Here is a 23,316-nt window from a genome sequence, read left to right as displayed (position 1 = left end):
GCTTGTAAAATTAACAAATAAAGCGTTTTCATCTTTTTCGAAATGAGTCAGGAAAAATTCTGAACGGTGACATCGAGTCTAGATTCCTCGATATACTTTTTGTATTCCAGGTATGATTTATTCATTTTCCAGCAATTTTCTGCATCTGCTACAACGCGATAAAAGTAAATCGCCGCGCAGCTAATCGCCCAAAGCGCGTTGAATAATTTATATATATAAACCACTGGAAAAAAAGCTCTAGTGAGCGCATGGCAGCGAGCGGTATATAAGAGGCACTGAAAAAAAAATCAATTATTTTTCAATTCCATCTATATATATGTATATGTCGTAACTTAAAAGTTTTAAAGTACACTAGAGAGAAAGCGGAGGTTTGCGTTATAGAAAGAATTTTCATAACATCGAACTGTTCGCGCGTGCGCGCCGCCGGTATAAGACTAGAAGGTAGTAGAAAAGATTTTTTTTGCACACTGCTACTTCGGTGTTTTAGAGGACGAATGCGGGCGGACGAAAGGACCATCATGTTTTCTCATAAATACGACTACGTACTCAATTTATAAGTCGCCTAAAGAGTATCAAACCTCATAAAAAAAAATTAATTAATTACGTTGTTCGACAGAAAATTTTCTCATTTTTCCGATTATGGTATCAAATTTTTGATATGTTCTACATTAACCAAGAAAATCGCCATTGAACATGCCCAGCTAAATATAGGGAAAATCTCACTATGAGAAAAGTGAACTTTATGGTTTATTTTTGATTTTTCCTTGTGAAAATTAAAAACTATCGAAAAATCTATCTGCACCATGAAAAAACAGAGAAAATTTTCTATCGAAACCTCATATTCATTTATATTTTCAGTCAAATTGATAGGTTTTACGAGCGAGTTTCTGTTACCTTGTTCTCTGATCTCTGCTGTTGAGCCGTTTTCAGCGCGATCGCGCTGTTCTCAGTGTTGCGAGTCTCGAAATTTGCGCGTTTAACATTTAAATTCAACTGAAAATATAAATGAACTTGAGTTTTTAATAGGGAATTTTCTCAGCTTTCTTATAGTTCAGTCCGATTTTTCCATGACTTTAATTTCCACAAAAAAAATCTCCGCCAAATTATCATCCTTGTCCATCTGGCAAATAATGCCCAAAGGGGTGAGCCCCTTCTCGTTGGCCAAATTTGGATCTCCATCTCGCCTCAGCAAAAGCTGATTTGACCGCGCGTTGATCTGTAGAGGTTGATATTTTTGGTGAGTCAGCTCGAACAGCATATTCATCGTTCCACTTTCGCGATTGTATCTACTGCAAACAATGTGCAGAGCATTCAAGCCATTCTAGTTGGCTATGTTCGGATCGCGCCGCTTCTCAGCAGCAATTCGGCCAAATTTCCTTGATTCTCGTTCAAAGCCAAGTGTAGCGAGGAAGTACCTGTTTATCGCCTGACGCGCTTCTGGCCAACAAGGAGGGAGACACGCCCCTGCTCATGATGAGTCGAAATTACGACGAGTGGCGCGAGCTGCTGGATATACTGAGTGGTCTCACCTTGAATCAACCTCAAACGGTACAGGTCGACGTAGTGGGCAGTTCGGCCACTACGGTTACCAGCACCGTCTGAGGAATTCGTTCATTCACGCATTATTTAAACAAAGAGATAAGCAATGATTGGCCGGCAAAATTGTTTTTGAAAATTTTAACAAGATTCATTTCGATTATTTTTTTATTGATAAGCACACGATCGTTTGTTATAACATATCTTAACATGTACATACATAATTGTTACCCAATCTTATCGAGACCTTATACACGTTATTGAACGAAAAGGCCTAGTAATTTGCCTAGTACATAGATCATTCCTTCTTCAAAATGTTTCTTATATTCATTTCAATCCATTTATAACCTACCTATTTGGTCGTATTTGTTCATCTTACTTGGGCGATTTTTGTTTATGTTTTGGGCGCGAAACCGCCCCAGTTGAGATTAAAACGATACCACCGTGTCGGACGATAGCGCCACCAGACCGCGGCACATTTAGGTACCAAGCGGTAGGATAAGAGTCTCAAATTTCTTTCAGTGTAGAAAATTGCAGAGTTTAAAAACGGGATATGAAATATTTTTAATAAAATTTAAGCATAAATACAACGTTTTTAAACTTTGCGATTTTCTATCTCGAGATAAAAGCTTTTAATAAAAAAACACAATGGACAAAAAGTCTTAAAATTAGTCAAAAAACACACATAAAATATTTTCAGATTTTTTAGGGAATTTTCGAAAATTTAATTCGGTTTTTTGAATTGCGGCATGTATTACCTTTTGGGCTCATATACGTATTTCACTCATTTTTCACACCCTAGAAACCAGAATCAACGTCTGTAGCGAAGATCGAAACAAATTGGGAAATAAGGATTAGTGGTAGTAGACCACAGTTTTTGAAGACAAGAAAAATAACGTGATATTTCAATTAATAATTTTATAGATTTATCTATATTCGTGTTATCTGCATCCACGAGTTAAGTTCAACTTCATAAATATACGAGCGCAAATATAATTTGATGTAAAGTACTTCAGGCATTGCTATGAAACAATCAATATTTTGACCATTTCAATTATTAGGAACTTAAATATGAACAAAAGAACAATAAAAAATTCATTTCCATACTTGAGTTTATACTATAGCGATTGACTTTAGAGAAAAATCATGTCAGAACTTAACAATAAACATCATAAAATTTTCTCTTCTGCTTCAAAAACGGGTAACTTCAAATTTTTTTATATTAGTAAGAGCAAGATACAATCTCAGTTGGTAAGTGGACTCTATATTCACTGTAAACGCGTTGTTTGATGAAAACTATTGAAATCAACAAACTTGACTAATAGTTACATTAAAAAGAAAAAAAAATGAGAAATTATATCAAACATTGGGTCATCGAAGACAATTACTCGCCATCAGCTTTTGTAAATTATGGTCACAAGCTGTATCAATGGATTTTTATTTCTCCAGAAATGAAAGCAATTACACAATTGTTTGGAAGATTTATCATATACAGCTTTTCTGGTTTTGCAGTATTGAATATGGTGATTATAGAATTTAATGATTATTTAACCTTTAAAAATTGGAAAGCCTCAAAGAACGCGTAATTGTCCGCTGAGGCTGATAAACGTGTTCTGAGATTTTTATTTGCCTCATACATACGTATACTAATTTCCATGAATCCCTCAGCGGAAATTTACTTTTTGTTTTGGCTGCAGGTCTGAAAAGTTAATTTTGGCTGGGATAGCGAAAAAAATGGTGTACAGACTATAGATTAAAATGTTAATTTTTCATTTTAGGTGCTCGTACTTCTATTTGGATTTATCAACAAAAATATAAGTGGTGATGATGTATTTGATACATCTTATATTTGTTTTTTCGTTATTGGTTACATACTAGTTTATACGTCTACCATAAATACGGCTGGCGAGGTATGAATGTAAATTTTGTAGCCGTATTTTGCAATTTTTTTCACTAAACAAATAATCTACTATAGATAATGGATGTTTTGATTAAAGTTGAAAATCTGTGGAAAAAATGCAGAACTCGCACTGAGAAAAAACTGATCTTGAAAGAAGCAAAAATTGGTTTTATTATATCAATACTTTATGTTGGTTTGTACCAATTTAATCATTTCTATCAATTTGGTATTCTATTTTTTTCTTTACGAAGATATTGTTATTTGTTCCAATTTTTTTTCATTAATCATGTGATTTTTTTTCTCCATTTAAACTTTTAGCTCCATCTTATAAAGTTTAGCTACCTATTACTAAGTTAGCTGTTGATGTAAATTTTTTCACAGGCCTTTTAAAGGTAGCTTTTGGTGGATATACTTTCGAACCAATTGTTAAATATTCAATAATAAATGTGATGTCAGTAAATAACTCGGTTGAAAGAAGATTGTGCGTTCCTTTTTATTTTTCTAACTTATTGAAGGATCATTACTGGATAACGTTTACTTACTCAGTGATACTTACTTGTATATTTATTGGAACAATCAGCATATTAAATTACACACAAGTTTTCGTGACGAAATTCGTCATAGGAATGTTATCAATTATAGGGTAACTTTTAACTGTATATATTTGGAAATTAAAATATTTAGCTAAATATAAGTCAATCCTGCAAGATAATTTTGTCAGTGAAATAGATACTATGATTCTGTTGCATATTTTTCATATGATAACTATTTATATTTTAGAGGTGATATGATTCACGTGCATGAAAATTTGAAATCTACTTCCGTACCTTTAACCAACGAGCAAAAAATTAAAATAATCAATAGAAGGATTTGCAACAATATTCGCAGACACCAAAAGACAATAGAGTTGAGTACTATTAAAAAATTTATAAATTGAAATTTATACTTATTTGAAAAAATATATCATTACGACATAACGACTTTAATTCAACTAAATCGTTTCAGTTTGTTTGGTACCTTACAAGTAATAGCAAAAAATAAGTATTTAATTATCGTACTCTTAATAATCTTGGAATTAAGTATAGCTGGATTCTGGGTAAGTATATCAATGATCAAAAATATTTTTTTCATACCAGCGGCCCGAAAATGACTACTTCACTGCCGCTGCGCAAAGCGGAAAGAGCGATTTTCGGGCCACTGTTTATTAAAAACAGTATACAGGCCTATTCCGCGAAAAGCCTAGGACAGTCCGCCTAGGGCGTTTATACTATTAAAATTCTTTTATATCACGGTATTTTTAGTATGAAAATTAGGCTGTAATGAAATAAAATACTTTCCTTTACAGTTTATAGTTGTGATTCAGGAAAGTAAATTGTATGCTTTAAAGATGGTTGCAACGATGATAGCAACATTGATGATCCTGTTATACTTAATTTATTCAAGTCAGGACTTGATAAACGCCTGGGATCGATTGAACAGGGACTGGTATTTAAATGATATAATTCAATACTACATGATAAAAAAGGGAGTTATATCCGAAATACTTTTTCAGCTACGGCGCCAAATGGTACTTATTGCCAGTTAAAGAAAGACGTTTAATACTTTTAATGATTTTGCGAACTGAAACCCGTTGCGTACTGACGGCTGGTCCTTCGGTTCCGATGAATTATGAAACTTTTGGCATCGTAAGTTATTTGAATTAATCACATTTATTCTATAATTGTGTTGGGTAAAAATTCATATAGTTTAATTTTTTCATAGATTTTAAGAATGGTACTATCATATTTATTGGCTCTGTATCGTATGTTAGAAGATTAGTATTTTGAACAGTACAGGAACGCTGTATTGCTGTCACATATGTTTTGTTAGGAATACAACCTTGTTTTAATATTAGCTAGAAATTGAATTTTCTACGACTCCATCCTATATGTATTAGCCGTTTAAATTCTGAATAAAGATATTTTTCATATTTTAACATTTTTAATTTTTGTAGGTATTGTGATAAAAGTTTTTTGATAATTAAAAAAATACCATATTACACAAAAAGGGAGTAAAAGTAAAGAATTTTTTAGATCATACGTAATTTTTACCCGAGACGAAGTTGAGACTTATGAATTTTAATGCAGTTTAATGATGTTTGATAAGATTATTCTGATTTATTAACTTATATTGACTGAACACGTTTTTCCAAATAACGCTGTTTTTAAATACAAGGAAAATAACGTGATGTTTTTAAGTAATAATTTTATGTATTTATCAATCTCCGTATTTTCTACATCCGTGACTCAAGTTCATCTTTATAAATATAAGCCATTTCAATTATCAGGAATTTAAGTATGAAACAATAGAATAATAAAAATGTTCTTTCAATATTTGATTTTGTATTATAACCATTTATTTGAGAAAATGTTGAACTCATAACTAAACAATCAAAATGATAAGATGTTCAATTTTGTTAACAAAAACGTCATTTTTAATTCTTTAATAATAGAGTAAGGTACTATATCAGTTCGTAGTAAGTGGGCGCGAAGATCAGTTCGAATGTTCTTCAGTGGAAATTTTTGAAACTTTCGGAACTTATTGATTTGATTTATAATACGTCAAAAATAATCAAGTGAATTTTTAAAAAAAAAATGAGGAACTTTATCGGACTTTGGATCGCCGAAGAAAATTATTCACCATCAGCCTTTGTAAATTATATAATCATGAAGCGAGGCGCATTTACTCCTCAAGCAATGCGGACGAATAAAATGACTTAACATGATTTTTTTAAGGAAGGATTTTAATTTTTTCTTCGAAAAGAGATTTGCGCTCAATTCACCCTCTTTCCCTAGTTTGAGAGTCTTAAAATTGACTTTTTTCAGAGGCTTCTGCAAAAGAGTATATGGTATTAAAAAATTTGGAAAAATTTATGGGTGTTGCGAGGGTGTAATGGGCGGTGAACACTTAGATTTTTTCTCCGATAATTCTTCACGCGTGCGTTAGTTATTTTGAAAATTTCACCTCGATAATACAATTTTTAGAAATTTAAGTGCTTATCCTTCAATTTGGATTTCTCAGTAAAAATTCAATTAGCAATGATATAAAATATGGACAAAAGAAATAAGGAAATTCCTTTTTCATAATTGATTTTCTACTGACGGTCGACTCAATAGAGAAAAAAAACTAACATTAGAAATTGAAAATAAAAAGAATGAAATTTTCTCTTTTGATTACAAAATATGTCATTTTTAAATTACATTTTTTAATTATAACGTTAATTAAACTAAGGTGTTATAAAAGTTAGCAGGGCGAGAATTCCGGAAGTTCATTTAAAATTTGTTTCTCAATTCAAAATTTATCGACTCAATTAATAATTATTTTAAAAAGAGTGAAGTTTATTTTTATAATTTATAGACCATCAATTATCATTTCAAATTGTTGAATCATTTTTTAAAGTTTGTTCATGATATTATAACATTTGATGAATTTTCATCGCACGTTAGAGGATGGTAGTCGACATCTCGTGTGTAAAATTAGCAAATAAAGCGTTTTAGGCATCGAGCCTAGATTCCTTGATAAATTTTTTGTATTCCAGGTATGATTTATTCATTTCCTAGCAATTTTCTGCATCTGCTACAACGCGATATAAGTAAATCGCCGCGCAGCTAATCGCTCAAAGCGCGTTGAATAATATATAAATTTAAACCACTCGAAAAAAAGCTCTAGTGCGCGCATGGCAGCGGGCGGTATATAAGAGGCACTGAATAAAAATCAAGTATTTTTCAATTCCATCTATATACATATGTCGTAACTTAAAAGTTTTAAAGTACACTAGAGAGAAAGCGGAGGTTTGTTTTATAGAAAGAAATTTCATAACATCGAACTGTTCGCGCGTGCGCGCCGACGGTATAAGACTAGAAGGCAGTAGAAAAGATTTTTTTTTTGCCGCTTGGCCCTTACCACCACCACCACCACCATCCCTACACACTGCTACTTCGGTGATTTAGAGGACGAATGTGGACGGACGAAAGGACCATCATGTTTTCTCATAAATACGACTACGTACTCAATTTATAGGTCGCCTAAAGAGTATCAAACCTCATGAAAAAAAATTAATTAATTACGTTGTTCGACAGAAAATTTTCTCATTTATCCGATTATGGTATCAAATTTTTGATATGTTCTACATTAACCAAGAAAATCGCCATTGAACATGCCCAGCTAAATATAGGGAAAATCTCACTATGAAAAAAGTGAACTTTATGGTTTATTTTTGATTTTTCCTTGTGAAAATTAAAAATTATCGAAAAATCTATCGGCACCATGAGAAAACAGAGAAAATTTTCTATCGAAACCTCATATTCATTTATATTTTCAGTCAAATTGATAGGTTTTACGAGCGAGTTTCTGTTACCTTGTTCTCTGATCTCTGCTGTTGAGCCGTTTTCAGCGCGGTCGCGCTGTTCTCAGTGTTGCGCGTCTCGAAATTTGCGCGTTTAACATTTAAATTCAACTGAAAATATAAATGAACTTGAGTTTTTAATAGGGAATTTTCTCAGCTTTCTTATAGTTCAGTCCGATTTTTCCATGACTTTAATTTCCACAAAAAAAATCTCCGCCAAATTATCATCTGGCAAATAATGTCCAAAGGGGTGAGCCCCTTCTCGTTGGCAAAATTTGGATCTCCATCTCGCCTCAGCAAAAGCTGATTTGACCGTGCGTTGATCTGTAGAGGTTGATATTTTTGGTGAGTCAGCTCGAACAGCATATTCATCGTTCCACTATCGCGATTGTATCTACTGCAAACAATGTGCAGAGCATTCAAGCCATTCTAGTTGGCTATGTTCGGATCGCGCCGCTTCTCAGCAGTAATTCGGCCACATTTCCTTGATTCTCGTCCAAAGCCAAGTGTAGCGAGGAAGTACCTGTTTATTCCACGAGGTAATTGGGATCTTGTCCGAGTTCGAGAAATTTTTTAACGATATCTTGGCAGCCAAACATGCAGGCCACTTGAAAATGAGTATGGTTTGGAACTTGAATCTAACCGCGTGATGTACTGGTGTGGTGCGATGCAACGATATCTTGACGTCCGTATCAACTTTGGGCTCGTCTTTGTAGCCGCTGCGAGCCACGAAGCCGATGAATTGTCTTCCATAATAATTTAAGGAATTTAAGAGAAGATGCTGGATCTGTTTGGATCAAAAAATGTCTCCGAGGTTTGAAAGTTGGCCATTCCATGTACCAAATATATTTTCGAGTAGCTGGATAAATTGTTTTCGCTCCTCTTTTTTCTTCCATTTGACACCATCTCGCAAGCTCTTTAATAATTCTATTATTTGTTGATCATTGATACTTACATCGGACTCATTATACGACATCATTGTACACACACTCTCGTACACAAACACAACTACTTATAACTTGAAAAAAACTTTTTTTTTCACTCGCTGCAGTCGATGCGATTTTTCTTTTATCTGTGCAGGCTGTGGCGTCATAACCTGTACTTGCAATGCCGTGAACGTGTACTACGATTTGTACAGAAAGTAACCGAGGCTGTGGAAAATTACAGAAATTTTATTCAGAGTAGTGAAATATATGCTGTGTACAACACATGTGGCTATAATAGGCAATAGGCCCCGCCTCTAATTCGATGGACTTGAATACTTTTTGATCTTTACTGATGTAAATGGCTCTATCAGTGTCGTCCAACAACCGGAGTAGACACGGACATGCGAGAAAGAGAAAGTGAGAAAGTGAAACAGAGACGTAGCAATTAGTCTGCCTCAGGATTGTATAAGCTTATATTGGAACCGCGGGGTTATATTTTTGTAAATGAATGACACATTTCCGATCCAGTCAAAATCATATTTATTAAATTAGGGATTATTTCTTTTAATTCTTAGAAAAGTCCTAGGGTACGTGAAATAACCGACCAAGGAGAAGCTGAGGTCGATTAGAATGGGCACTGAGGCTTTCTTTTTCCCCGGTACAAGGCGGTATGCTACTTTACGTACCCTGTGGCCCGAAAGTAGCATTTTCCTGCCTCTGCGTTAAGCAAAATATTGCTATTTCTAAGCAGATATAATCGAATTCAAAAGGATTTTGCTACCAGGGATAATAAAATAGTACTGTTTTCTAGAGCACAAACACGTAAACTTTACTAATACGGTAACATAGTGGTAGGTAACCTCTCGTACTTTAGTGCTCCAGTAACTATTACCAACGCAATGAGATCCAGGGACTGCTTTTTGAAATTTTCAGTGTGTCAACGATGACTGGCAGCGACGCTTCGGGCTCCGCACCCAACGCTCGGAGACAATGGATCTTATTCTCGGTGCAACTAATCGCTGCAGTACACGTACAGGCCTTTGACTTTGTACTCTGCTCCGTAACGCACGAGCTACTGGTGTTTCGTGGTCTCAGATCAGTACGAGTCACGAGGCCGTAGCGAACAGGTAGCACAAAAAAGTTCTCGACTATAACCAGTCGGCAGTAGTTAGTGATCGATAAGCGTAAAGGTATTCGCGCGCGAGTGTAGAACAAATCTATCATGGACCAATTGAGCAAGAACAACGTCATCGACGAGAAGCTGGACTTGCCGCTGCCAGAACTCGAGCAGATTCTCCAGGCCAACATCAATTCCGAGAAAGGCAAGTCGACGGACGTCGAATGCTTGTCGTTGATCGAGAGAATGATCCTCATGAACTACAAAGACGATCCGAAAGTCGACCAAGAGGGTAAGCCGATAGAGCTGCGTACCACGGCGGTGCATTTCGTGGCCAGGCGCGATGTATTCATGGAGAGCTCCAAGATCCGTGTCCTCTTTGGAGTGTACGACAGATTTGAGGCGAACTACGTCGACGAGACGGACTTGAGTCACTTCCACGTTGCTTGCCGATTCGGCTTCTGCGACGTGGTCGAGCGATTCATCAAGGCCGGACAGAGTCCGAATTTTCGACTGTTGCAAACGGTAGACCCACCGCTGCACTTGGCTCTACACCACGGCCACTGAAAAACGGCCGAATTGCTTTTGAGTCGAGGTCACGCCGATCCAACCGCGACAAGCAGAGACGGGTTGACGACCTTGCACGTGCTCGGTCAGAATCGGGAATGCGATACGGACTTGGCGCAGACGTTGCTCTACGACGGCGTCGCCGTGCGAGTCGACGCTTGGGACAAGTTCGGCAACACGCCGCTTCACCTGGCCCTGCATTATGGCAACGCGAAGATGGTCGAGTTGCTGTTGAGGCACGGCGGAACCCAAATTTCGTCAACGGCGCCCAGATGGCTCCGCTGCACGTCATCTCGAGGCGGGACCCCTACGGCAACCTGGCGGAGCTGTTCTTCGGCGTCGCGGCGGACGAGATGTATGCCAATAATTGGCCGGCAAAATTGTTTTTGAAAATTTTAACAAGATTCATTTCGATTATTTTTTATTGATAAGCACACGATCGTTTGTAATAACAGATCTTAACATGTACATACATAATTGTTACCCAATCTTATCGAGACCTTATACACGTTATTGAACGTAAATGCCTAGTAATTTGCCTAGTACATAGATCATTCCTTCTTCAAAATGTGTATTATTCATTTCAATCCATTTATAACCTACCTATTTGGTCGTATTTGTTCATCTTACTTGGGCGATTTTTGTTTATGTTTTGGGCGCGAAACCGCCCCAGTTGAGATTAAAACGATACCACCGTGTCGGACGATAGCGCCACCAGACCGCGGCACATTTAGGTACCAAGCGGTAGGATAAGAGTCTCAAATTTCTTTCAGTGTAGAAAATTGCAGAGTTTAAAAACGGGATATGAAATTTTTTTAATAAAATTTAAGCATAAATACAACGTTTTTAAACTTTGCGATTTTCTATCTCGAGATAAAAGCTTTTAATAAAAAAACACAATGGACAAAAAGTCTTAAAATTAGTCAAAAAACACACATAAAATATTAATTCGGTTTTTTGAATTGCGGCATGTATTACCTTTTGGGCTCATATACGTATTTCACTCATTTTTCACACCCTAGAAACCAGAATCAAGGTCTGTAGCGAAGATCGAAACAAATTGGGAAATAAGGACTAGTCTGTGTACGCTACTGTACACGTTTTTCAAAACACCACAGTTTTTGGAGACAAGAAAAATTACGTGATATTTCAATTAATAATTTTATAGATTTATCTATATTCGTGTTATCTGCATGCACGAGTCAAGTTCAACTTCATAAATATACGAGCGCAAATATAATTTGATGTCAAGTACTTCAGGCATTGCTATGAAACAATCAATATTTTGACCATTTCAATTATTAGGAACTTAAATATGAACAAAAGAATAATAAAAAATTCATTTCCATACTTGAGTTCATACTACAGCCATTGACTTTAGAAAAAAATCATGTCAGAACTTAACAATAAACATCATAAAATTTTCTCTTCTGCTTCAAAAACGTGTTACTTCAAATTTTTTAATATTAGTAAGAGCAAGATACAATATCAGTTGGTAAGTGGAATCTATATTCACTGTAAACGCGTTGCTCGATGAAAACTATTGGAATCAACGAACTTGACTAATAGTTACATTAAAAAGAAAAAAAAAATGAGAAATTATATCAAACTTTGGGTCATCGAAGACAATTACTCGCCATCAGCTTTTGTAAATTATGGTCACAAGCTGTATCAATGGATTTTTATTTCTCCAGAAATGAAAGCAATTACACAATTGTTTGGAAGATTTATCATATACAGCTTTTCTGGTTTTGCAGTATTTAATATGGTGATTATAGAATTTAATGATTATTTAACCTTTAAAAATTGGAAAGCCTCAAAGAACGCGTAATTGTCCGCTGAGGCTGATAAACGTGTTCTGAGATTTTTATTTGCCTCATACATACGTATACTAATTTCCATGAATCCCTCAGCGGAAATTTACTTTTTGTTTTGGCTGCAGGTCTGAAAAGTTAATTTTGGCTGGGATAGCGAAAAAAATGGTGTACAGACTATAGATTAAAATGTTAATTTCTCATTTTAGGTGCTCGTACTTCTATTTGGAATAATCAACAAAAATATAAGTGGTGATGATGTATTTGATACATCTTATATTTGTTTTTTCGTTATTGGTTACATACTAGTTTATACGTCTACCATAAATACGGCTGGCGAGGTATGAATGTAAATTTTGTAGCTGTATTTTGCAATTTTTTTCACTAAACAAATAATCTACTATAGATAATGGATATTTTGATTAAAGTTGAAAATCTGTGGAAAAAATGCAGAACTCACACTGAGAAAAAACTGATCTTGAAAGAAGCAAAAATTGGTTTTATTGTATCAATACTTTATGTTGGTTTGTACCGATTCAATCAATGCTATCAATTTGTCATTCTATTTTAACTTCCTTACTAAGATTTTGTTATTAGCTCCAATTTTTTTCATAAATCGTGTGATTTTTTTTCTGCATTTAAACTTTTAGCTCCATCTTATAAAGTTTAGATAACTATTGATTAGTTAACTGTTGATGTAAATTTTTTCACAGGCCTATTAACGGTAGCTTTTGGTGGATATACTTTCGAACCAATTATTAAATATTCAATAATAAATGTGATGTCAGTAAATAACTCGGTTGATAGAAGATTGTGCGTTCCTTGTTTTTTTACTAACTTTTTGAAGGAATATTACTGGATAATGTTTACTTACACAGTGATACTTACTTTTATATTCATTGGAACAATCAGCACATTAAATTATACACAAGTTTTTACGACGAAGTTCGTCGTAGGAATGTTATCAATCATAGGGTAACTGTTAACTGTATATATTTTGAAATTAAAATACTCAGCCAAATATGAGTTAATCCTGCGAGTTAATTTTGTCAGTGAAATAGATACTATCATTCTGTAGCATATTTTTTATATGATAACTATTTATATTTTAGAGATGATATGATTCACGTGCATGAAAATTTGAAATCTACTTCCGTACCTTTAACCAACGAGCAAAAAATTAAAATAATCAATAGAAGGATTTGCAACAATATTCGCAGACACCAAAAGACAATAGAGTTGAGTACTCTTTAAAAATTCATAAATGGAAATTTATACTTATTTAAAAAAATATATCAATATCACGTAACGACTTTAATTCAACCAAATCGTTTCAGTTTGTTTGGTACCTTACAAGTAATGACAAAAAATAAGTATTTAATTATCGTACTCTTAATAATCTTGGAATTAAGTATAGCTGGATTCTGGGTAAGTGTATCAATGATCAAAAATATTTTTTATATCACAGTATTTTCAGTATTAAAATTAGGCTGTAATAAAATAAAATACTTTCCTTTACAGTTTATAGTTGTGATTCAGGAAAGTAAATTGTATGCTTTAAAGATGGTTGCAACGATGATAGCAACATTGATGATCCTGTTATACTTAATTTATTCAAGTCAGGACTTGATAAACGCCTGGGATCGATTGAACAGGGACTGGTATTTAAATGATATAATTCAATACTACATGATAAAAAAGGGAGTTATATCCGAAATACTTTTTCAGCTACGGCGCCAAATGGTACTTATTGCCAGTTAAAGAAAGACGTTTAATACTTTTAATGATTTTGCGAACTGAAACCCGTTGCGTATTGTCGGCTGGTCCTTCGGTTCCGATGAATTATGAAACTTTCGGCACCGTAAGTTATTTCAATTAATCACATTTATTCTATAATTTTGTTGGGTAAAATTTCAGATTGTTTAATTTTTTTATAGATATTAAGAATGGTACTATCATATTTAATGGCTCTGTATCGTATGCTAGAAGATTAGTATTTAGAATAGTACAGAAACGCTGTATTCGTGTGACATATGTCCTTTTTTCAATATAAGTTAGATTAGAATTTGAATTTTCTACGACTTTGTCACATATGTATTAGCCGTTTAAATTCTAAATAAAGATATTTTTCATATTTTAAAATTTTTAATTTTTGTAGGTATTGTGATAAAGGTTTTTTGATAATTAAAAAAATACCATATTATACAAAAGGGGAGTAAAAGTAAAGAATGTTTTAGATCATATGTAATTTGTACCTGAGACAAAGCTGAGATTTTTGAATTTTCATGCAGTGTAATGATGTTTTATAAGATTATTCTGATTTATTAACTTACATTGACTGAACACGTTTTTCCAAACAACTTAGTTTTCAGAAACAAGGAAAATAACGTGATATTTTTAAGTAATAATTTTATATATTTATCTATATCCGTATTTTCTACATCCACGAGTCAAGTTCAACTTAAAAAATATAAGCCATTTCGATTATTAGGAATTTAAATATAAACAAAAGGATCATAAAAATGTTCTTTCAATATTTGATTTTGTGTTATAACCATTTATTTGAGAAAATGTTTAACTCAGAACTTAACGATGAAAATGATAAGATTTTCAATTTTGTTTACAAAAACGTTATTTTTAATTTTTTAATAATAGAGTAAGGTACTATATCAGTTCATAGTAAGTGGACGCGAAGATCAGTTCGAATGTGTTCTTTAGTGGAAACTTTTGGAACTTTCAGAACTTATGGATTTGATTTATAATTACGTCAAAAATAATCAAGTGAATTTAAAAAAAAAAAAAATGAGGAATTTTATTGGACTTGGGATCACCGAAGAAAATTATTCACCATCAGCCTTTGTAAATTATATAATCATGAAGCGAGGCGCATTTGCTCCTCAACCAATGAGGTCGAATAAAACGACTTCACATAATTTTTTTAAGAAAGGAATTAAATTTTTTTTTCGAAAAGAGAATTGCGCTCAATTCACCCTCTTGCCCTAGTTTGAGAGTCTTAAAGTTGACTTTTTTTCAGGGGCTTCTGAAAAAGAGTTCTATGGTATTAAAAAATTTGGAAAAATTTATGGGTGTTGCGAGGGTGTAATGGGCGGCGAACGCCTTGATATTTTCTCCGATAATTCTTCACGCGTGCATTAGTTATTTTCAAAATTTCACCTCGATAATACAATTTTTAGAAATTTTAGGTGCTTATCCTTCAATTTGGATTTCTCAGTAAAAATTTAAGTAGCAATGATATAAAATATGGATGAAAGAAATATGAAAATTTTTTTTTAACCCATTAAGTCCCAAGAGGATTTTTTTTCAACCCTTTATTCGTCCACTGTATTTTTGGTAAAAATGGGGTCAAAAAAATATGCGAGTAACTAATTCTAATGTAAAATTTAATGCCCATTTAGAATCTGATCTCAGATTTTCGAAAAAATGATCAGGTCAAAACTTGATTTTATAAAAAAAAAAAAAACGTTATTTCGAAAAAAAAATTTTTTTTATTTTTCGAATTTCCAAATGAAAACCATTAGAAATCTTAGGGGTTTCGTGAAAATATCGCGTCTTCGATATCTAAACTGAAAGTTAGCGGGGTACCGATTGAAAAAATTAATGTTTAAACACAAAAAATGGCGGTTGAAACTTGCAAAATTAAATGAAAACGTATAGAATTTTTACTCAAAAACGAAGGACTTGAGAAAAAAGTGTATTTTTTAACTTTATTTTCTTCAATCTAAACCCCACTAACTTTTAGTTTAGGTATCGAGGACACGATATTTTCACGAAACCCCTAAGATTTCTAATGGTTTTCATTTAGAAATTCGAAAAATAAAAAAAATTTTTTTGTCGAAATCACGTTTTTTTTTATAAAATCAAGTTTAATTTTTGACCTAATCACTTTTTCAAAAATCTGAGATTAGATTCTGAAAGGACATTAAATTTACATTAGAATTAGTTACTCGCATATTTTTTTGACCCCATTTACACCAAAAATACAGTGGCCGAATAAAGTGTTGAAAAAACGTCCTCTTGGGACTTAATGGGTTAATAATTGATTTTCTACCGACGGTTGACTCACTAGAGAAAAAAAACTAACATTAGAAATTGAAAATAAAAATAATGAAATTTTCTCTTTTGATTACAAAATGTGTAATTTTTTAAATACATTTTTTAATTATAACATTAATTAAACTAAGATGTTATAAAAGTTAGTAGTGTGAGAATTCTGGAAGTTCATTTAAAATATGTTTCTCAATTCAAAATTTATCGACTTAATTAATAATTATTTTAAAAATAGTCAAGTTTATTTTTATAATTGATGGACGATCAATTATCATTTCAAATTGTTGAATCATTTTTTAGATTTTGAATATGATAATATAACATTGAATGAATTTTCATCGCACGTTAGAGGATGGTAGTCGACATCTCGTGTGTAAAATTAACAAATAAAGCGTTTTAGGCATCGAGCCTAGATTCCTTGATAAATTTTTTGTATTCCAGGTATGATTTATTCATTTCCCAGCAATTTTCTGCATCTGCTACAACGCGATATAAGTAAATCGCCGCGCAGCTAATCGCCCAAAGCGCGTTGAATAATATATAAATTTAAACCACTCGAAAAAAAGCTCTAGTGCGCGCATGGCAGCGAGCGGTACATAAGAGGCACTGAAAAAAAATCAAGTATTTTTCAATTCCATCTATATACATATGTCGTAACTTAAAAGTTTTAAAGTACACTAGAGAGAAAGCGGAGGTTTGTGTTATAGAAAGAATTTTCATAACATCGAACTGTTCGCGCGTGCGCGCCGCCGGATAAGACTAGAAGGCAGTAGAAAAGATTTTTTTTTGCCGCTTGGCCCTTACCACCACCACCACCACCACCATCCCTACACACACACACACATATATATATATAATTCTTTTCTTTTAGCACGCGGGGGTACTGTTGCGAGTATCAAATGGAATTCGGTCGCGAGCGCGCGTTCGAGATCAAAAGTTTACTTTTACGAGTTGTCGAGAACAGTATAGCTGGGGTACGTAGTAGCAGCAGGGAAAAAGTATTTCAAAAGAAAGGAACGAAAAAAAAAGGAAGAGAGAAGCAAAAGTTTTCTGTAAAACCATTGCTATTAGGGGCTTTTCCGACGCGATCATCCCGCACACTGCTATGACATAATACGTACGACGCGACGTACCTCGTTTCTTGAGATGATCCTCGACCATGACGGCCGAGATCATGAAGACGTTGCCGACGCTGCCGATCACCGCCAACGACAGGAGTATGAGCAGCCGCACGACCCGCGACCAGTCCGACGACAGAGTCACGGGCGATATGTTGAGTCCCGCGGTGACGTCCTCGTCCACGTTGCCGCCGATCCCGACGACGACGCCGCTGCCCCCCGAGACGGCCGACGAAGCGACGTTGCCGCCACCGCCCACCGCCACCAGGCCGTCGCCGACGACGCCGCCGGTCGTGGTCTCGATGCCGAGCAGCTTGGGCATACCGGCGGCTGCGGCTGCTGCGGCCGCGGCGGCCGCGACGATGGCCGCCTGAGGTATCGACGTCGTCGTGGCCTGCACCATGGCCGCCGTGGCCGTGGTCACAGCCGCGCTCGCCGTTTGGTTCATCATTTCGATCGGTATTTCGATGTCGTGCGCTGTTTGACGATGATTATGCGTGCTGCGTCGACGGACGGACGTACGTTGTTGTGAGAGAACCTGCGATATATACAAAGTCATTTTGTTATTATTGATTTAATCTTTGATACGATGTAGTATTTCATGTAAATTTTAAACAGGATGAGGGTATCGAATTGATGTATAAAATTTATCAAGATGTGACGCGGTTCGCAGCTGTGTCAACGGCCTCTTGCACAAAATAACGCGTGCTCGCGCGACGATGATGAATAAAAAAAAAAAAAATTAAAACCCGCAACCCTCTCTTCGGTCGTCGAGGCATTTTGAAAGCCACTTATACTCGTATATAGCTCGCACACGTGAACTTTCCTCAAACACACACACACACACACACACACACACACACACACACATGGTACTATGTGAAACCGAAGTCATTATAGATTTTTGTCGTAAACTGCTGCGGCGCGACGCGCGCGCGTACGATGCTGAATTTGCGCTATTTACGAGCCCGAATTCGATCAGAGAGCTACCCGACGATGGGTTAAAAGCATAAAGGGTGCTCGAACTTGCTGCAACTACTACTACTACTACTACTACTAGCTAGCTAGCATGAGCTATGTGCTCAGATTCTCTATATCCTCACCAACTATTCTTCAAAATGTGCTTTGGGAAAATTACGAATTCCAATTAATTTTCTGTTTTATTTGGCCTCGGGGTCTGTAGAGACGCGGATGATGACTTCGAATAAATAGTACCGTGACCCAGCACCTTTTCTCGTCGCTGCTATCGTACATTTAAAAACTTATGTCACCTACTGAATATCAAGTGTCAATGACACTACGTTATGCGTCTATTTCTATGACACAATTAAGTCATCGCAATTTTCCAAGAGAGATAAAAAAAAATAAGAGAAAGTGATTTTTACTTTACTTTTACTTTTAGATTACGTGCCTGTAGAAAGCGGAAAACTGTAGGCTTCAAAGCTCGTGTAATTATTGACTTGAGCGGAGCTTCATATACGTATGCAAATCAATTTTCACGATAATTCCCCATCAAAAATTAACTTATTTGTTTTGACTGTAGGGCTGAAAAACTTAGCCTTGGGTGGAGTTACATAAAAAATTTTTCGCCGTCTCTTCCGCCGGCAAGTTGAGCAGGTCGTAGAGCGACAGGCCCTCCTCGGTTATCTCGATCGTTTTGGCCTTGCTCACGAACGTCTCGTCCTCCTGCCACAGAAAGTCGAGATTCACCGTGGACTTGAACAGATCGTGGCGCGCGAACAGCTCCATGATCGTCGTTGCGTCGCTTAGCTTCAGCTCGTAGCCTCGTTTTTCGAGACGTTCCTCCACGGCCAGAGCATTGGCCGCCTGTCGGAATTTGAAACTCGGTCCGACGAGTCTCCGACTCGCGGCGAAGTAACTGCTCGTCGGGAAAACGAACGCGCTCGTATCGGCGCCACGAGCCAGGAGCGCGTCGACCACGTCCGGCATGAGATTCGCCACGGCCCATTGAAGCGGCGTCCGGTTCAACATGTCTACGGCGTCGATCACGATCCGCTGCTGCTTCTCTTGGCATTTCCGGAAAACGAGCTCGAGCGAGTCCACGTCGTTGCGCTCTCTCTTGCAAACGATGTGCAGAGCAGTGAATCCCCCGATATTGACGGCGTTCGGATCGGCGCCTCGCCTCAGCAGCAGCTCGGCTATCTTCGAGTTGCCGTACGGCGAAGAGCCAGATGCAACGGGGTATTGTCGTACTTATCCCGTAGGTCGACGCAGCGCAGGGTTTCGAGTTTCTCGCTGCAGACCCCCAGCAACGACTCGCCCACATGACCGACCGAATTTCGCTTGCAGATCCCGTGCAGCGGCGTGTAGAGTTCGTCGTTGGGCAGATGCAGTTCGGCGCCGTGTCTCTGCAGCAGCTCGGCCAGCATCGGGTCGGCGGTATCCAGGGCCAAGTGCAGCGGCGCGTTGCCCCGCTTGTCCCGGACGTTCATCAGCAGCGGCTTGTTCGGCGGTTGACTGGCCTCGATCAACCAGTTGGCCAGGCGATAGTAACCGTCGTTCTTTCCCATGCAAACGACGTGCAGAGGCGTCGCACCGTCGACGTTGATCGCGTTATGATCGGCGCCGTTGGCGAGCAGCAGCGGAGCCACCATCAAGTGGCCCATGACCAGCGAGCAGTGCAGCGGAGAATCGCCCCGCGAGTATATCCGGGACAATTGACGTCCACGCCGGCCTCGAGAAATCTAGTGGCCTCCTTGAGGTGCCCGTACAGGCAGGCCACGTGGAAGTGCGTCAGACCGGTGTCGTCCGCGTAATTGGCCCAGTACTTGTCGTAGATGTTGAACAGGTCGAAGACCTTGACGGAGCCGTACGGATGACGGCGAAAGTAATGTTTCTTCGCCCAGTGGTGTATCGGCGTGCTGCGACGCAGCACGGGCTTGCCCTGCTCGTCGCAATCCGGCTCGTCCTTGTAGCCGATGAGTCGATCGCCGATGAGCTCTCGGCCGGTGAACACCGTGTCGACGAAGCGCGGCAGCTTCAGAAGATAGTCGATGTCCTGATTGCTGAATACGCGACGGAGATCCAGGGCACTGCGCGAGCACATGGGACTGACGTGTATCTAATTTGAGTCACGAGGTCCAAAGCGCGCGTGCGTATGAATCAATACCCGTAGACTCCCGCGGTTTTCGGAAATATTAAAACTCTCGCTCTAGGTGTCGTATGAAACATATTTTTAAGAATAAAAAATATATTAAAAATTGAAAAAAAAATAATAAAAGGCGATTGGTCTGAATAAGGTAAGACAATAAATTATATTTACACTGAATTTTTTTTTTAAATATTATTTCCTTTTTGAGCACAGCCATTTGTTTTGAAATATAAAAATTGGATGTTTAATTAAATTTAATACTTCAATAAAACCCAAAAAAATTATTTTCAATGATTTGCCCAGTAAAGCGTGGATCGCAGGTAAAATTATTTATGAAAAACTTACTGGACTTGTTACATTTAAGATTAACATTTAAATTATTCTATTGCAGTTATATAGAAGGATTTTTGAGAACGACATTAGTTCAAAATTCGCCTGTGAAAAATTTAGAATTTTTTGCTAGCGCTCAATTCCTATATTATTACCATCGATAACTCGACGAGAATAATGTATAAAAATCGCTGAAAAAATTCAAGTCTTTTGATTACACACGAACTACTTTTAGTTCGTACAAGCATTCTTGTCGGGATAGCAAATAATCAAATGAAACTGTAATTGCAGAAAGTTTGATTGAAATCAATGGCCCATGATTTTTCTGCGCGTAAAATTTTACACACAGATTGACTTGCAGCATTAAAGCTGTTACGTCAACAACGAGTTGTTTTTCAAGCTTATATGGACCCAAACCGAGTAAAATTATCGATATTAGGTAAAATTTTGACTTGCAAAAAACGCTAAGTCATGAGTGTCGTGAACGACAACTGAAACGTGACACATTAAATTGTTCTTGTCTGTGTTTAACTCATACAATTATTTTGACTTTGCCACTTGCAGATTTACAGATACACAGGTACACGACACCGAATGGTAGAGTCTTAAATTAGTATTATCAAATTCGAAATTGTCGAAAAGTGGTTCAAATCGTTTGAAACAGTTCTATTGTTATTTTCAGGTCTTTTAAACAGGGCTTAGTAATATTCAATATAATTTTAATAGAAAACTTTTGAACGGTCATCGTCTTTTTTTCTTTTTTTTTCCTCTTTCTCCTTGCGTATAAAATTCTTCACTATATCTAAAATGCACCGAAACAGATGCAGGCTACGAGTCAAAGTAAAAGAGATCCGTCCCGGTTCAACTCGCGGGGGGATGCAATTTGCGATGTATATATCCCGCGCGACGTCTAACGCACGTGGGCCGCTACAATACTTATACATACGGTACAAGTATACATCGTTATGGGCACTATAAATCGTAGGATCGTTAATAGCCCCGGCGTCGTAGTGCATATAGTACACTTATATATCACGATGCCGCTGTGTGCGGTGATTTTTTTTTCAATTCACCCTGCGTGGCCCCATTGTTATTTTTCGACTCTTAAGATTTACTCCGGCTTGTCTCCTTTCGTTTTATTTTCTTCAGCGAGCGAGTAGCTGCAACAGCAGCAACAGCAGCACCAAATAACTCGGTGTATACGTATATTGTGTTTACGTGTAGTAGTACTCGAATGCGCCTGCTTCGGTGAGATAAGCGGGTCAGTGTCCGCGCGTAGATACATACATGTGAGTCTATGTGTGTTTGTGCTGCTGCTGCTGCTGCTGTTGCCTCAGTGTGCCCAGGCAGCCACGAAATTCTTATTATAAAACACAGTGCACAAGTGCGTTCAAGAGCATGTATATAACATCGTTGTATGTATACACTGCAGTAGCTTCGCGTATATCATATATATATACAGTGTATATAAGCTGTATAGTGCTGGGCAAGAGAGGGAACCGGCCGAGCTTTAATATTATTATACACGTTGGAACGGCTTTATAATATTCAGCGTCGAGAGGCTGCTGCACTGCACTGCACTGCAATCCCTATATGCGGCCGCAGAGAGAGAGAGAGAGAGAGAGAGAGAGATAGGATCGATGCATGAATAAATTTGCAATCAATGTTCGGCCATGCCTATACGAGAACGACGAGGACGACAATGATAAACTCGTCAAATTAACCCTATGGTTTCTGCGGCCTAAACATACATGCGAGTATGCAGGTGTTGGATGCACACACATATACACACACATTCGTATATGTGCAGCCCGAAGGTGCGGGTGCATATATTAATTTATGGATTATGTAATTTGGACGAGCCCCCGAACTGCGAAGGAGGTGTAGTGTGTAGCTGCATGTGTCGCGTCGGATATGGCTTCTGTACACACACACACACACACATGTGATGTAAATATGCCCCCATACATTCAATATTACGGAATATAAACTGCATTACAAGCTTGAGCGCCATGTGACAACGAGTAAGAGAAAGAGAGAATACAGAGGCCGAATCGATCGAAAATTCATGGGCCAAGGAAGGTTGAACACACGCCGAGAAAGAGAGAGATATATAGCTCGTCACAGTAGTGCTCCGCCATGAAATAGGCGTTACATACGATATATATACAGCAAAGCTCGAAGGAAGAAAGCATCGATCAAAATCTTGGTATAATAAATTTTTTCCTTCCTACTTGTCTCGTCGTTTTTCCTCCAGCTCGCTCATCTTTTTTATTGTTGTTTATTTTTTTCCTTCTTCTTCTTCTTCTTCTTCATACTGCTATCACTCTTATGCCGTGTCTCTTTTATTTCAATGCGCGCCGAGTTCGAACGCGCCTAAGCTAGCCCATATTGAAATAAATATATATATTTATTTACAGCTGCAGTAGTACGTTGCCCACTCG

The 23,316-nt window shown here is 37.0% G+C and overlaps 2 protein-coding genes across 2 annotated transcripts in view; both read right to left on the bottom strand.

The window, feature by feature from the left end:
• The window catches only part of LOC106656866 (histamine H2 receptor-like), a 40,538-nt gene extending 22,657 nt beyond the window's left edge, over positions 1 to 17,881 (bottom strand). Inside the window, exon 1 of the mRNA XM_014378021.2 lies at positions 17,446 to 17,881. Within this exon, the coding sequence (XP_014233507.1) occupies positions 17,446 to 17,881 (436 nt within the window). The remainder of the gene's footprint in view (positions 1 to 17,445) is intronic.
• Positions 17,882 to 19,589: 1,708 nt separating this feature from the next.
• On the bottom strand, positions 19,590 to 20,045 carry LOC106656864 (tankyrase-1-like). Its single transcript, XM_014378020.1, has one exon. The coding sequence runs from the start codon at positions 20,043 to 20,045 to the stop codon at positions 19,590 to 19,592; it is 456 nt and encodes a 151-aa protein (XP_014233506.1).
• Positions 20,046 to 23,316: the final 3,271 nt, after the last annotated feature.

This window comes from Trichogramma pretiosum, unplaced genomic scaffold (genome assembly GCF_000599845.2).
Source record: "Trichogramma pretiosum strain Unisexual culture from Peru unplaced genomic scaffold, Tpre_2.0 scaffold7, whole genome shotgun sequence".
In the NCBI taxonomy this organism is placed as follows: Eukaryota; Metazoa; Arthropoda; class Insecta; order Hymenoptera; family Trichogrammatidae; genus Trichogramma; species Trichogramma pretiosum.
Note: the sequence above shows the minus strand (reverse complement) of the source record. Positions and strands in the feature narration are given on the sequence as shown.

Bases quoted from the DNA above. Each gene is read 5' to 3' on its own strand.
- LOC106656864 (XM_014378020.1), bottom strand. From the start codon at position 20,045: ATGGTGGCTCCGCTGCTGCTCGCCAACGGCGCCGATCATAACGCGATC.